The 14,628-nt window shown below is 41.6% G+C and overlaps 10 protein-coding genes and 1 long non-coding RNA gene across 11 annotated transcripts; 6 read left to right on the top strand and 5 right to left on the bottom strand.

Annotated features, from left to right (window-relative positions):
* Positions 1-1,300: 1,300 nt before the first annotated feature.
* On the top strand, positions 1,301-1,821 carry LOC108616772 (uncharacterized). Its single transcript, XM_018012195.2, has 2 exons — positions 1,301-1,615; positions 1,685-1,821. Exons 1-2 carry the CDS (start codon positions 1,301-1,303, stop codon positions 1,718-1,720), a joined length of 351 nt encoding a protein of 116 aa, XP_017867684.1. The 3' UTR covers positions 1,721-1,821.
* Position 1,822: 1 nt separating this feature from the next.
* LOC108616768 (isocitrate dehydrogenase [NAD] subunit gamma, mitochondrial) lies at positions 1,823-3,215 on the bottom strand. Its single transcript, XM_018012190.2, has one exon. The coding sequence runs from the start codon at positions 3,071-3,073 to the stop codon at positions 1,913-1,915; it is 1,161 nt and encodes a 386-aa protein (XP_017867679.1). The 5' UTR covers positions 3,074-3,215; the 3' UTR covers positions 1,823-1,912.
* Positions 3,214-3,987, bottom strand: LOC108616770 (uncharacterized). The gene has a single exon (XM_018012192.2). The coding sequence runs from the start codon at positions 3,829-3,831 to the stop codon at positions 3,334-3,336; it is 498 nt and encodes a 165-aa protein (XP_017867681.1). The 5' UTR covers positions 3,832-3,987; the 3' UTR covers positions 3,214-3,333.
* On the bottom strand, positions 3,943-5,104 carry LOC108616771 (uncharacterized). The gene has a single exon (XM_018012193.2). The coding sequence runs from the start codon at positions 4,981-4,983 to the stop codon at positions 4,498-4,500; it is 486 nt and encodes a 161-aa protein (XP_017867682.1). The 5' UTR covers positions 4,984-5,104; the 3' UTR covers positions 3,943-4,497.
* A 181-nt stretch (positions 5,105-5,285) lies between these two features.
* Positions 5,286-6,968, top strand: LOC108616767 (uncharacterized). The gene is made up of 4 exons (XM_018012189.2): positions 5,286-5,525; positions 5,662-5,917; positions 5,979-6,528; positions 6,588-6,968. The coding sequence occupies exons 1-4, from the start codon at positions 5,286-5,288 to the stop codon at positions 6,913-6,915; spliced, it is 1,374 nt and encodes a 457-aa protein (XP_017867678.1). The 3' UTR covers positions 6,916-6,968.
* On the bottom strand, positions 5,547-6,127 carry LOC149268465 (uncharacterized). The gene is made up of 2 exons (XR_016270606.1): positions 5,987-6,127; positions 5,547-5,923 (listed from the first exon to the last, which is right to left on the bottom strand). It is a non-coding gene; the product is annotated as an uncharacterized LOC149268465 (long non-coding RNA).
* Positions 6,969-7,187: 219 nt separating the features above from the next.
* On the top strand, positions 7,188-9,169 carry JhI-26 (Juvenile hormone-inducible protein 26). Its single transcript, XM_018012188.2, has 4 exons — positions 7,188-7,513; positions 7,790-8,045; positions 8,105-8,654; positions 8,707-9,169. Exons 1-4 carry the CDS (start codon positions 7,274-7,276, stop codon positions 9,032-9,034), a joined length of 1,374 nt encoding a protein of 457 aa, XP_017867677.2. The 5' UTR covers positions 7,188-7,273; the 3' UTR covers positions 9,035-9,169.
* Positions 9,170-9,330: 161 nt separating this feature from the next.
* LOC108617468 (mitochondrial ribosome and complex I assembly factor AltMIEF1) lies at positions 9,331-9,792 on the top strand. The gene is made up of 2 exons (XM_018013272.2): positions 9,331-9,597; positions 9,655-9,792. The coding sequence occupies exons 1-2, from the start codon at positions 9,430-9,432 to the stop codon at positions 9,691-9,693; spliced, it is 207 nt and encodes a 68-aa protein (XP_017868761.1). The 5' UTR covers positions 9,331-9,429; the 3' UTR covers positions 9,694-9,792.
* On the top strand, positions 9,696-10,202 carry LOC108617467 (mitochondrial translation release factor in rescue). Its single transcript, XM_018013271.2, has one exon. The coding sequence runs from the start codon at positions 9,696-9,698 to the stop codon at positions 10,119-10,121; it is 426 nt and encodes a 141-aa protein (XP_017868760.1). The 3' UTR covers positions 10,122-10,202.
* Positions 10,136-12,001, bottom strand: LOC108617465 (RING-type E3 ubiquitin-protein ligase PPIL2). The gene is made up of 4 exons (XM_018013269.2): positions 11,864-12,001; positions 10,856-11,807; positions 10,647-10,798; positions 10,136-10,592 (listed from the first exon to the last, which is right to left on the bottom strand). Exons 1-4 carry the CDS (start codon positions 11,893-11,895, stop codon positions 10,175-10,177), a joined length of 1,554 nt encoding a protein of 517 aa, XP_017868758.1. The 5' UTR covers positions 11,896-12,001; the 3' UTR covers positions 10,136-10,174.
* A 113-nt stretch (positions 12,002-12,114) lies between these two features.
* Nnf1a (kinetochore protein Nnf1a) lies at positions 12,115-13,011 on the top strand. Its single transcript, XM_018013270.2, has 4 exons — positions 12,115-12,255; positions 12,315-12,527; positions 12,587-12,701; positions 12,780-13,011. Exons 1-4 carry the CDS (start codon positions 12,125-12,127, stop codon positions 12,939-12,941), a joined length of 621 nt encoding a protein of 206 aa, XP_017868759.1. The 5' UTR covers positions 12,115-12,124; the 3' UTR covers positions 12,942-13,011.
* Positions 13,012-14,628: the final 1,617 nt, after the last annotated feature.

The following is a 14,628-nucleotide window of genomic DNA, read 5'->3' as shown; positions in this document are numbered from 1 at the left end:
GTTTTATTTCATATGGTAATATAGCATATAGTAGTATATACATATATGCATATTATTTTAAAATCCACATTGAAAAGTTTTGTTAATTTATGCGAAATGCATTCAATTTGTCCCATCGTCCATCGGAGCCATAACTTAGACTTGGCCTGAGGCAAGGATTTGTCTATTTACATTGTGTGTGTTTGTTGCGTGCTATTTGTTATTTGTGTTTGTGCGCGTGTATCGCAGTGTCTCAGCCATTTATTGTGCTTATTAACATTGCGGACCCAAAAGCAGCAACCCATTTGCATGATGATAAAGTATCGACTAGGGGCTTACACATGTACCAATTTATATATTTTTGTTCTGTTTTTCGGCGCCTCTAAATATGCTACATTTTATTAGCATCTCGCTCTCTCTCTCTCTCTCTTTTTCTCCCTCTCACTCCTTCTCACTCTTTCTGCCTGTTGTATTCAAATATGCTACTCTTCCTCTCTCACTCTCTTAGCACTTCAGGCTTCAATTATATTCCCAGCTCTATAGTCTCTATTACAATTGCTATCTCTCTCCCTCTCTTACGCTGTTTCTCCCCTACTGTCTCTCTCTCTGACTGACTGCTGTATATTTATGTAGTTGTTTACAGTGTTTTTGCTTCTGGCGCTGCTTACGCATAAATTTATTGAAATTGTAGCAAAGTTTATTGCACACGCACAGCACCTAATGGCCCATTATTATTATTATCGTCATGATTATCATCATTGTGGGCTAGATTCATGTGCAAGCCTTTATCTGAGCCATAGCCACGGTTTGGGCTAAACTAAACTTTATGAGTTGTTATCAAAGAGCAACAATTATATTATTATTATATTTCAAGTTATATATTCATATGGGATAGATCAATTTAAGTTCTATAATCAGAGATTTTTTAACTTTCCCCTTCGATTCACTTTCCTTATTTAACTTTATCTTATTTACCCTATGGCATGCTTGACTTGAAGATACTCTCACCCATTCTACAAATTGAAGTCACAGAGAACATAGAGCGAACTCGAAGTTTACTTTAATATTTCTGGCTCGACTGATGGATAGCTTATAAGCACTTCACAATATTAAAAGTACTTAGCAAAGTTAATCAAAGTACCAAAAATGTATAAGCTCATTCAGAGTGTTACTTGTAACAGAACCGAATCTTGATTTTAACAAAATTCATTCAAATAAATTTCAAATACCTCATAGCTGCATTTTAGTTAGGCATTTTAAATCAAAGTTGGAGCAGTGAAAGCAAACGTCGTTTTTAAATTCAACAAAATTCTAAGCAATCATGGATGCGATCGATAAGACAGAGGAGAAGCAATCTATTTCTGAAACAGGCGGTGCGACAGAGTTGGAGGACAAAGCGGAGGAGAAAGCGGAGTCGCCGACCACATCACAAACGGAGATCAAGGAGCAGCCCGTCGTGTACGACTACATGAAGTATCCCAACAAGAAGAAGGGCCGAGTTCTGCACAATCATCACCACAATCGACTCAAGATGAGGAAGAACGTCTCCTTCAAGTGTATCGTGGAGCTGGTGACCTTTACGGACGATTGGAAAATGCAGATGACCCAAAGCAATCTGCGCACTGAGGATCAGCAGGTGGGTCACATAAATCTACATATTTGTATGTATGTATATCTATTCATTTCGCTTATCCCCCGCACGCAGAGAGAAAGATCCAAAAATCTGAGACGCAACTTTTGATCATAATCGATTGATTTGAATTGCACATAATTCTTTTTAAATGTATTTTGTGAATTTTATGTATATCGAAATCGAATACAGAAATAAATTTAGTCAAGATACTTTGTCGTAGATATATATATGTATATATATATGTATGTGAATATTTGTATAATAAGAAGATAAAATGTGCACAATTTTATATATACATATCTAACTATCGCTGGATATTTTGCTAAACATATTGCAACGCAACTTGTTCATGATGTTACATATCACATATTCGCCCCGATCCTTGCCGTCAAAGTCGCCCGTCTTGATGCCCTCCTCCATGGTGCGCAGCATTTCGTTCCACAGCGCCTTCGCGCACTGATGATGGCCCAGATGGTGCATGAGATCGACACAGGTGGACACGATGCCATACGGACTGAGCATCTTGTAGTTGGTCAGCGATAGTTTCGTTTGCAACGGCTTGAACACCGCATGATGATCCCCAATTTCGATGGACGAGAACAGATTGGAGCCACCGCAGATCGCGCTGCAGATGGTGGCCATGAATGTGCCGTAGAGATCGCTGGTCACCACCACATCGAAGTTTTGTGGCTCGAGTATGAGACGCGCTACACAGCGATCCAGTTCCATTGGCTCCGTCTCAATGTCGGGGAACTCCTTCTTCACCAACTTGGAGGCGACGTCCAGCAGGACGCCCTCGGTCTTGGGCCACTCGGACGACTTGTGCACAATGGTCACCTTTCGCCGCTTCTTCGCAATGGCCACCTTGAAGGCAAAGCGCAGAAATCTCTTAATGTCCTTTCTATTGATGACGCGCAAACCCTCGATGACGCCCTCCACCGGCGAGTACTCCAGCTCGGCATAGTTGCCCATGTTGTTCTGCGCGATCAGCTGGATATCGACGTCCGGAAAGCGACAATTGAAGCCGGGAAAGCTGCGCAAGTTGGTCATAAAGACATACAAATCCAGATCGTTGCAGATTTTCAACGATTGGCTCTTCGCCTTCGCGTCGTGCTGTATATCTACATGAATCGCAGCGCGATTGCGCAGCACCGAGTTGTAGTACTCCTGGCCCTGATTCACGAAGATGCGCTGCACATCGACCGGCACCCGGGCGCTGCTCAGCAGCGAGGTGACATACTTGGCGCCCTGTTTCCCGATTATGGTCTCGCCACAGAGCAGGGTGACATGTGTGATGCCCCCATATTTGGAACGGGGTAGAACACTGACGTCCTTCGTGCGCAGCTCGCCCTTGACCACGGCTGCCGTGGCCCCCATCACGTTCGCATCGTCGCCGTAGTTGCGCCTCCACAACAGGGAGATTCCAACTTGCTGATATTTCCTGTTCCGCAACCGACGCATTGTAGCGATACAAATTTAGTTCGAAAAATTTTGAAATGAAATAGTTATCTAAAAATTTAACCTCAGCTTACTAAGCTATGAGCTCCCTGGCTGTCAAACCCCCAAGCGAAAGTCAAAAGAAAAACAAACTTGACAGCAAATTGATCTCGAAACATTTTATTCTCCAAGTTGTTGTTGTTGTTGTTGTTGTTAGTTCAACCGACTTAGTAGGATCTTCATCGGTTATGCGACCAATCAACGCCCGTCCCTCCGCATGTCATTTATATGTCCCAGCAAACGTTCTTCTGTGCGCACGGACAACCATCGACTCCATAGTTGCCAATCAGGATTTCAGTTTGCGTTCCCTTTTCCTGTGGATTCTCATAGTTGTACACGTACTTGGTGTAGTACTTGTCCGGCAAGTAGTATATGGGTATCTCCTTGACGATCCGTAGGTGATCCTTGAGCAGCATTTCACCCATCTCTGGTGACGTGTACCTGGCCCTCAGGCTGTATTGCTTCTGCTTGACCTGCCGCAGCGTCGGCTCCAGGTGGAGATGATAATGCGGTATGAACTCATCCAGGTTCACATCCAGCTCGTCCAGCTGCTTTTGGCGTATGATATCGCATTGCTGGCAACGACATTTGCCGCCATGATAGCAATACCTCTTCTTGCCATCCGTATCGACCATCATCAGTGGAACGCATTTTCGTTGCTCGATTGGCTGAGGCTCCGTCTGAGTTGACCTCGTCGCCTGCGGTGGATCCGAATACATCATGGCGCCAAATGTGTTGTCGCAAACTGGGAGAATTCAATGATGGAATGGAGTTGTTGACAACAACGAATTTTGTTTCTAACTGAGACCAGTTGACATAAACACGACAAGCAATGAGATTTTTGGACGCACACGTTAATTTATTCGATTTTATTTGTAGACCAAAGCAGGCCACGATTATATGCCCAAGATGGTGCTAACCACTCGTGGGAAGGGCACTCTGTAGATCCATTCTCTCACATGCGAGCATAGCTGGGGAGAGCAACTATCTGCTCTCTCGAACTATACTCTGAAGGGAAGGAATGGCTACAGAGCAGCGTCCTGCTGAACAGTGGGAGTGTATTGGGAGCAACCACTTCTTTGACCTTGAAAATTATGGAAGGTCAGGCTCGTCAGCTGCCTTGTCAATCTCTCAGCTGAGAGTATGATTGGAGAGAGTAGTTTCCTTGACATGCTCTCTCGATCTATACTCTGAAGTGAAAGAATGATAGCAGCTGCACCTTCTTTGGCATGGCTTTATCACAAATTGGAGATCTCCACAGCCTCCCTCAGTTGAGAGCGTAGTTTGAGCAGCAACTTCTACGCATTGCCAACTCAATCGACACTCTCAAGTGAAGGAATGGCATTACCATCGGAGTCAACTCCTGGGTAGCGTCCTTGAGATTTCAGCTAGATTGCCCGGTTTTCATTCTGCAGCATCGTGTCTGGACCCGAACAGTACACATTTTTGCTGATGTCCTTGTGGACCTTACGAGACTTAACCAAGCCGCAGTTGGGACACGTTCGGGCGTATGTTTTATCCGCGCTTCGCTCCGACTCAATTAGTTTGGCATAGTAGCGCTTCAGCTCACGATAACGCAGTTCTCGCTCGAATCGATTTAACGCTGGACATTGCTTGATCTCGAATCGCTCGTCTTCCTCCAGAACCTCGTTAGGCTTTTCGGCTTTTGGTTTGCTTTTCTTCGCTCTCGGCCGTCTGACCTTCTTTGGCGAAGGGGCTACACTCGAGGTGGGCACTTCAAAGAAGGTCTCAGTGTACTTGAAGGCTTGTCTCACTTCGTGGCTGCCGTTGGATATCTTGCGAATGACATAGTCGTTGGGGGAGGTCAACGAGTCACAAAACGAGAGCCTATACCATTTCGGATGATAGGGCATTTGTCGCTTGCTAATTAGAACCGCAAATTGCACAAATGCACAAATTAAAATTTTGAATATTTTATCAAAGCAATATGAGACGAAATAAAGTAAAAAGAGAAAGTGAGAATGTGGAGTAAAAAATGAGCTGGTTATAATGTACGCAGATAATAGCGAAGATCCATAGGTAAGATAGATAGATATAATTCTATATAGATAACAGTCAGATAGCGTATATATGTATTTATATCATATAATACAGACAGCATTCAAGTTCAGTTGCAAAAGGTTTGTCCAGCTAACAAGAAGCAAAAAAAAAAAAAATGTCTCTGATAGTCGAGAATGAGATCCAATGGCTGACGGAGATTATTTTGCCAAAGATTCTGCGTGATGGAAAACTTCTCGATGAGTACGACGAATCCCTGGCGGAAACATTCGAAGTGAAGAGCGTTGAAATCAATGTAATTGGCGTCGATGAGGCATATATGCTGACCATATGCTACAGAGCTACGGTAGAGCTGAAATATGCAGGGCAGCAGCTGCAGAAGAAATTGGTAGTAAAGGTAAAATAAAAGATCTTATCGTAACTTTTAGCCAAGGTAAACAATATTTTATAGCAGCTAGACTAGACAAGGAATTACATTATTAGAATCTACGTGACGATGATAACCTAAGCTATATTTACAATGATTTGCACAGAAAACGCCCAAGTTATCGACCGAGCTATACAATGTGATACAATTTGAAAGCCTGTTCAGCAATGAAGTTATCTTCTACACCGAGATACTGCCAGTCATACAGGAGCTGAGCGACGGGAAGTTCGCTGCGCCCAGATATTATTATAGCGAGATCAAAGCAGATGCTGCGCTGATTATACTGAGTGATTTTGCATCCGATGGCTGGAGTGTGACCAAAGACCTGTACGGCCTGAGTCTGGAGCATGCGTGCATAGCAGGTGAGTCTGCAAAATAATATCAATTTCATGAATATATATATTTACATTTGTAAACTTGTAGTTAAGTACCTGGGCACATTTCATGGATTTGGCTTTGCCATGAAGCAAACGCAGCCGGAGCGGTTTCAGCTGCTCACTGCGAAGCTGCGGGAAGCTCGTTACGCCAAGGATACCCTCAGCACGGAGTGGGCATTGAAGCATAAAGTCAGCCTGAGGCGAGCCGAAGGAGTCGTAGCTAAATATCAGCCACAAGTGGAGAAGGAATTCATTAGGAAATTCCAGCAGCTCGTTTACAGTTATATAGGCTATGGACGCCAGCGAGTGGCGCCTCGCGAGCCCCTCTCCACACTCTGCCACGGCGACTATCTGAGGAACAATGTGGCCTACAAGTACGACACGGACAGCAGTGGAACACCCCTGGATATCATGATGTTCGACTACCAGACAATGCGTCTGTCCTCGCCCATGATAGATCTGTCCGTCTTCCTGGCTCTTTCTCTGCTCGCTGAAGTGCGGTATGCGAATTTTGATTCTCTCTTTGATGATTACTGCAATGCCTTGGCTGAAAGCTATAGAAAACATTCAAAGCAACAATTGCCGGAGTTCTTAAGGTATACTAGGCTAAGATCTTTGCTCGGTCCATTTTAATTGATTATTTACCTTCTTGCAGTCGTGAGAATTTACTAAGGGAATATATCCGATTCTTGCCCTATGCCATACATATAACCTCCTACTTTCTGATGTCTCTCGTTGCTCCATCTAAAACATCGCCAGCAGAAAACTTCGAGTCAGAGATCTCGGTCAAGGAAATTGTGCAGACAGCCATGCAACAAGGCGGCGAGTTGGTGGATCGTGAAATAGCTCACCAGCTTATGGAATTGTACGAACTGAGCCGCTTGCACAATGTGCAAATAGATGAGAATATTGATACATCCAAGTGGTCTGAAGAGGCTGCCAAATTTGTAAACGACCCAACTGAACTGTGCGAAATTGATTGAATTTTACAAAGTAATATAAATGCTCTTCGCAGAGCTTCCCACCACGTAGCAAATATCTTATCTTATCACTATTATTATTGTCTTAACTACTAGGGGGTATACATATACATTGTTTCTACCTCACAGCGATAAATTCGTAAACATTTCGGATGACACCAAACAAACAATGTTAGACAAACCAATCGCGCGAAGAATACATACACATATACTACATTTGCATATACACACATATATACATATATATTTGTAGTATTACACACGATCGTCGATTGTCGCTTAAAACTTGGCCACATTGCCGTCCAACAAGTAGTTGCATGTTATTCACGAAGCTGAATGGTTCTCGACGAATGCTTAGATAATGGCGTTGAGTGTTGATAAAGAGATCGACTGGCTGACCAGCACAATATTGCCAGAGATTCTGAAAAATGGACGTCTGGTTGAGAATTACAGCGAAGCACAGCTGGCGACCTTCAAGGTTGGGGATATCAAAATCACTGTAATTGGGCCCGAGGAGGCCTTCATGATGACACAATGTTATCGAGCGACAATTCAATTCGAATACGCCGGCGAGCAGTACCAGCGTAAAATGGTTGTTAAGGTGTGTTATATACTATAGATGTACATTCATACTGAATAATATATATTTAACTATAGATGCATTATATAGTATAAATCTATTATGGTTACTTTGCTTTACATTATACACTTCATATATATGCTTGACTTTGTTACATGCATCACAAACTATATTTAACTATATAAACATTATAAGCTATACTATATTAGACAATTTATAAGTGGGACAAGGGGATTGCGCAAACTAAGCTACGCTTAATTGACTCTCCCTCTCTCTATCTCCCTCTCACACACACAGAAAACGCCAGAGATTCCAGCTGAGGCTTACAACGACGCTCAATTTGAGAACTTATTTCACAACGAAATTTGTTTTTATACGGATATACTGCCCATTATACGGAAACTGAGCGATAATAAATTTACCGCGCCCACGTATTATTACGGAGAGATCAAAGCGGAGTCGGCTGTGATCATCTTGGGTGACTTTGCTTCGGATGGCTGGAGTGTGACCAAGGCTAGATATGGTTTGAGTCTGGAGCATGTGCGCATTGCAGGTGAGTTCAAAGATGAGCAGCAGTTATTCTTATTCTCTATTTTCCTCACACATTCTCAGTCAAATATCTGGGCAGATTTCATGGCTTTGGCTATGCTCTGAAGCACAATCAGCCCCAACGTTTTAAGGAGCTTTCGGGCTGCTTTAGAGAATCACGTTTTGCTAATGACACCATTAGTTCCGAGTGGGATTTAATATCAAAAGTTGGACTGCAACGTGCTGCTCAATCAACCCACACTTACCATCCCGAAGTGGACAAGGAGTTTGTCAAAAAGTTTCAACAATTGGTGTACAGCAGTGTGGGCTATGGACGCCAGCGTGTGGCGCCTCGCGAGCCCCTCGCCACACTCTGCCACGGCGACTATCTGAGGAACAATGTGGCCTACAAGTACGACACGGACAGCAGTGGAACACCCCTGGATATCATGATGTTCGACTACCAGACAATGCGTCTGTCCTCGCCCATGATAGATCTGTCCGTCTTTCTAGCCAACTCTGTGCTGGCAGATGTGCGTTATTCAAATTTCGACACTATTTTTGATGATTATTGCGAGGCGCTGTTTGAGAGCTATACGAAGCAATCTAATGAACAACTTCCACCATTCTTGAAGTAAGATGATGTAATGAAGATTATACAGATTGTAATTAATGTTTCCTTTCAGTCGCGAGACTCTGCTGCAGGAGTACATACGCTTTTTGCCATATTCTCTGGGCATTTCAGCATCATTTCTTCCGTGGCTGGTCGCACCGCCACAACTCACGAGCGCTGAAATGTTCACTCAAGAAAAGTCCGAGGTAGAAATTGTTGAAGCGTCCTTGACACAAGGTGGCGAAATTGTTGATCGTGAAATTGCCCACCAGATGAAGGAAATGTTTGAGCTGAGTCAGTTGCATAATGTTCAAATTGATGAAGATATTGATAACAGTGAATGGATTACAAGTGTTAATTTTGGAGATAACAATTCACTTAAGCTTGGTCATTGTGAATGAGCAAAAATAAATATTGCCAGATAGAATGACTTTTAGTTTTTAGAGCAAGTAATGATTAGTGGTGATAGCTAAATATGATTTTGCTCACATACATACATATGTACACATTGTTGTTTAATATACAAACAAATTCTATGCGACTGTGTATGTTGATTAACTGTAGATAGCATGACCAGCTGATTAAATTGGCATTAAAAGCCGCAAAGCCCATGTGGCAACTCCGGTTTTATGACGATAATGAAATGTGTTTTTATTTTTGGATATGCAGACGCCATTTACTACTATCAGCTGATTGCCACCGACTATGTGGCAGCACTCTTATACGTATTGTCTGGCAGCACCGTTCATTTACGTATTTAAGAACAACAGGTTCTTGCTAGAATTTAGGAAAAAATATGTTAAATCCTACCCGACAGCAAGTGCTCCGGCTTTATAAGCATCTCATCAAATACGGCAATCATTTAAAGCTAACGGATAAGAATTATTTCCTTGGTCGAGTGCGACACGAGTTCCGCGAAAATAGACAACTAACAAACACTCAAGAAATTGAATTTAATTTTAAGGTAATTAGTTATATCACAAGAAAAGGGAACTAAATTTTATTTAAAATATTTACTTAGCGTGGCGAAACATTGCTGAAAAAGGGGCGCATACTCTAGTAATGCTCAAATTGCGTTCCTTAGCTGGTTCACTCTCCACCAACCTCTGCCGGCTGGCCTCCAACGCCCACTTGGACTACTCACGTTACCCAACCCTTCAGGAGTCGGATATTGAGGAGACATTGATGCGTGGCAGCGGACCCGGTGGACAGGCCGTGAACAAAACCAACAACTGTGTCTTTTTGCGTCATCTGCCAACGGGCATCACCGTCAAATGTCATCTGCACCGCTTGGCCTCCAAGAATCGCATCGAAGCCCGTAAAATACTGCTCGAAAAACTTGATGTCCACCTAAACGGAGAAAAGTCCATTGTAGCTCAACAGAAGGCGCTCGATCAGAAAAAGTCAACGGAGCGCAAACGCCGGCAAGGAAAACTACAGGAGATGAAAAAGAACTGGCAAAATCGCGAGCGCGAGGAGAGTGAATGAATGAACCGAAGGACTTGTTAAACAATAAAATTTGTGTATTTATTCGAGCACAACTACCAGCTGGCAAAGTCGCCGAAACCATTTGCAACTTTCTTCTTTTTCGCCGGCTGTGCAGCTGTCAATTGCTCTTGAGGATCTGGTTTCTTAGGTGCACTTGGTTTCAGGTATTTCCCAACTCCTGAGCGATATACTTTCAGTGGCTCGTTCATGCGTTTTTGCTGCTCGAGCTTTGTGGCGGCCACCTGCTTACTGGCCGCCTCTTCGGCGCGTTCCTTGGCCAATTGTTCTACGGCTTCCTCGAACGGGTTGACAAATACTTGGGCATTCTCTATGATAATGTCCTCGATGGGTCGATCTTTGTTGTCCACCTCAATATTCTCCATTTTCTGCAGCGTCTCCAGTCCGCCAACAAGCTTGCCAAAGATTGTGTGTTTGCCATCGAGCTGCTTGCACGAGCGATAAGTAATAAAACTGCAAGGAATAATTTAAGTTATTTGTTTTGGTAATTTAAGTAGCTTTACTAACAACTGAGAGCCATTTGTATTGGGTCCTGAATTGGCCATAGAGAGAATGCCGCGTCCCGTGTGCGAAAGATTTGGCTTGAACTCGTCCTCAAACATTTTACCCCAAATAGATTTGCCGCCAGCTCCAGTGCCTGTTGGATCGCCGCCTTGTATCTAAGAAGAGATAAACATTATTACTATCAGTTAAATATAGATTCAAATATTACTAACTATAAAGTTCCTGATGGAACGGTGAAACAGCACATTGTTGTAGTAGCCATCTGCGCAATGCTTTATAAAATTATCGCAAGCGCGTGGCGTCTGATCGCAGTAGAGCTCCAAGTTGAGTGGCCCGAAATTTGTGTTAAGTCGCACGTAGCCCTTCTTCTTGACGCGCTCGTACTTGACCAGATCATCATCTATGATGGCTGCCTCAATCTGTGAGACGGGCACCATGGCAGTGGACGTAAAACTGGCTGCAACAGCACCCGTCGAGTAGTGAGCCGCATTGAATTTGTCTGCTGTGCGCTTCGAGCTGGTAGGTGCCTCTTCTGCTGGCTGGTAATCCTTTTGCAGCTGTGCGAGGGTTTCTTTTGTTTCCATATTCATTGTCTTTATGCGTCCCTGGGGATCTTTGCGTTCCAGCTGCTCTTCCGCCGATAGAACACGCAGGTTTTTCTTGATGTGATAGAACTTAGATATGTCGAACTTTTCTAAATGTTGCGGATCTTGTATGGTTATAATATCCTTGCGCTGGAATGGCGTGTCATCAATCAAATCCTTCCAGTTCTTGGTCTTGATGTTAAGCTGGTCAATTGCCTCCCAGCAGTAAACGTTTCCCGTTGTACCCACAGCCACAATGTGTGAGTTTTTGCTGAACGGCTTGAAGAGAGCTGGACAATGGTATTCATCATTGGCATTCTTATAAAAGTTGAGCTTCAGCAAAGACTTAGAATCCATTTTTTGACCAGTAATGGGATTAACTTTGAATGCCTTCAAGAATGTTAGTATGGCCTCATATTCAAAGACATTGCCATTAGGATCGCAGTATGGCGTTTCAAATGGTGCCATGGTTATACAGCAATTGCCAAATGGCAAACGTTTAAATTTAATATGCTCATTTTCCAAAGATTCCACCTTTTTGCCACCATAGAACTCGCTCCACTCGGTGTACGTTAGGTACCTGCCAAAAAGCGTTATCAGTTACTCCGTAATTTGAAATTGAGCGTTAAATCTTACATTTTATCCTTTTGATGCTGTCGTTTACCCATCTTGGAGGCTTTTTATGCAATTACAAGTTCCAGGTAAACAAAAACAATCTTCGCAATTTTATTAGATATTCCACCCAAACGATAAGCTATTTGTTATGTGGAGGTCTATCGATAGACACCGATAGCAACTGTATTTAGCAGCTGTTCATAGCTGCGGTCACATTGCCAACCCAAGCTAAAGCCGCGTCAAATTTGTTATTGTTGATATTTATTTAATTGATCATAAAAGATGTCGCAGCCTATTAAGAAATCTGTGTCTGAACCGAATATTGAGGAAGCTTTCCAAAGGCACAGTCCAATCGCTGTCAAAGTGAAGGGAGAATATGAAAAAGCATTAATTGACTTGTTTGCAGATATGGGGTAAGTCTTTCGTTGGCTTTGAATTATATGTTATTGATATATTTATATTGCAATTGTAGGCCCATTTGCCTGGAGCCCTTTGCAGCGATTCTATTGGAACACGAGAACACAATTCTCAACAAGGACACTTTGATTGAGCGTGTGCGCATGCGCATGAGCCAGCTGCTGCCCAAAATCAATGAAAATTTCTTTATTTCCAATGATGTGGGCAAAAAATTAATAACCCTCGAGGTGCTCAAAGAGAAATTTGAACCCTATAAAGGCACAAACTGGTAAGAAGGTTTTTGATACGCATATACCAAATGGAACTTTGAAAATATAAATATTTCAGGCAAGTGCATAAGCTGACACCTGAGGAAAGGACAAGACCTGTGCGCATGCGTCTTATGGATTCCAGCATTAGATTTATACAAAAGCAGATAAACGCACAGGAAAAAGCTATAGAGGTAAGCATGCATTTATCATTGTTTTTTGTTTTTTTTTTTTTTCTTATATTTGATTATGATTTCCATCTATCGTCCTAGATTGCCTTGGCAAAGAGTAAAGAAAACCGGGAACGCATTCAAAACATTCAAAATGAACGCGTTAAGCTTTACGCCCTGATGCAACAACAAATGGGTTACTACGAGGAAATGGAGCCAAAACTAATGGATCTAATAAAAATAATGATAGGAAATGTGGATTAGCTTAAAATTACCAAATTGTATATACTCCAAATTATAAATAAATTAAAAGCACTTCATTGTGAATACCCGACATTGATCGAATATTCGATTAACATTAGCTCCTTGCAGTGCTGTAATCTGTGAGGAGTAGTTTTTCGGCAGACAATTTTAGTGGTAATGTTGAGCAGCATAGAATTATATTATATTAAAAGTGGATTCTAGTTGTATCAATTAAATAACATTATTTTGTATCATTTACATATGTATAAATAAAATATAATATAAATAGTTTTCGATTAATACATATACATTTTTGAATTTTAACGAGTGTTTTAGTATACAACACCAAGCTATCAAAAATTAAATTAATCGTCAGATCTATAATCGCCTCTCTGAGCTTAACAGCAGGATAACAGAGATATGTAGTAGCCATAATTCGCTGGTAATTTTTGAGCAGCTTTTCATTATAATTTATTCAGCCTTTCAGTTAACATCGTTCTGCTTTCAAGTTTAAAATTTATGAATTTTTTTTTAGGATATTTTTTAAAATCAGAAGTTAAACGTTTGAGGGATTTTCAATTGTGTATTTTCTTTCAAATGCTTCGAGTGAAACTTTTAGCCAAGCTTTTTTTTCATTCGTTTTCCGGCTGTGAATTGTGTCAATTCTTTTTATTTTACAAGTATTGCACTTTTCACGGCCGGAAAAAGGATAAATTATTTAACACGTCTTAATTCGCAGATATTATAATGTCTACTCTGCAATTTAAGCTTCTTTGCTATTATATTCTCAAGTAAGTTTCAAAAGAAAAAACGAAAAATGTCCAATTTTCAGCTGCGTTTGCAGGACGGTATTTGTGACAATATGAATTATTGAAATCAATTTATTCAGCATATTGCACATCTCCCGGCCTATAAAAGAGTTGTGAGCCCGTCGATTTAAAAGATTTGTGTATTTAAACTAAATTTTCACCATAAATATCGTTCAATGTATCCATTTTTAGGCCGTGCTATGTGACAATATGTATTTAAATTGTATTTATCATATTGCACATCTCCCGGCCTACAAGTGTAAATGCACAATTCAACTACATAATTCATAATTCTATGGCATGTCTGTATGTAAATAGAAATTGTACCGCGGCGTTTTTGTGCACGAATATGTATGCATAAAAGTAGAGTCCCGTTAGGAGAGTGATCCGCTTTAGGCGCGATGAGTGTGAGCGAGACGAAAAGAATGGCGCCGTGCAAAATCTGTTTTCTTAGAAATAATCTGACGTTAACTTTGTGCCGTCGAACTTTTTCAGATTCTGCTTTAGCCTTGTTTTCGCTCGCACTTTTTAACATTTTCTTCTCGAGCTGTGTATATCTGTGCATTTGTGTATGGATAATAGAATAGTGGCAGACGCAACCTATGCAAAAGAATATGGCAATAATACAAATGTACAAATGTATATAAGATATAATTGTTTTGTATATTTAATATTTAGAACTGCAAGCAATATGTGCTCAAGATTGGATTTTCTGCCTTAAATGTGGTTTTATCGCAAAATTGTTCAATTTGAAACTAACGTCGGTTTTCAACTAGCGCCACCTGGTGTAATATTCAGAAACTTAATCGTGCGCGTGTATAACAAGCGGTTAGCCCAGACAACAACCTACCGTAGTACAGATAGTAAAACATAAGCTAAGTATTTTTTTTTCTAGTTTA

This window comes from Drosophila arizonae, chromosome 5 (genome assembly GCF_054131065.1).
Source record: "Drosophila arizonae isolate 15081-1271.41 chromosome 5, UAZ_ARI_1.0, whole genome shotgun sequence".
NCBI classification, from domain to species: domain Eukaryota; kingdom Metazoa; phylum Arthropoda; class Insecta; order Diptera; family Drosophilidae; genus Drosophila; species Drosophila arizonae.
Note: the sequence above shows the minus strand (reverse complement) of the source record. Positions and strands in the feature narration are given on the sequence as shown.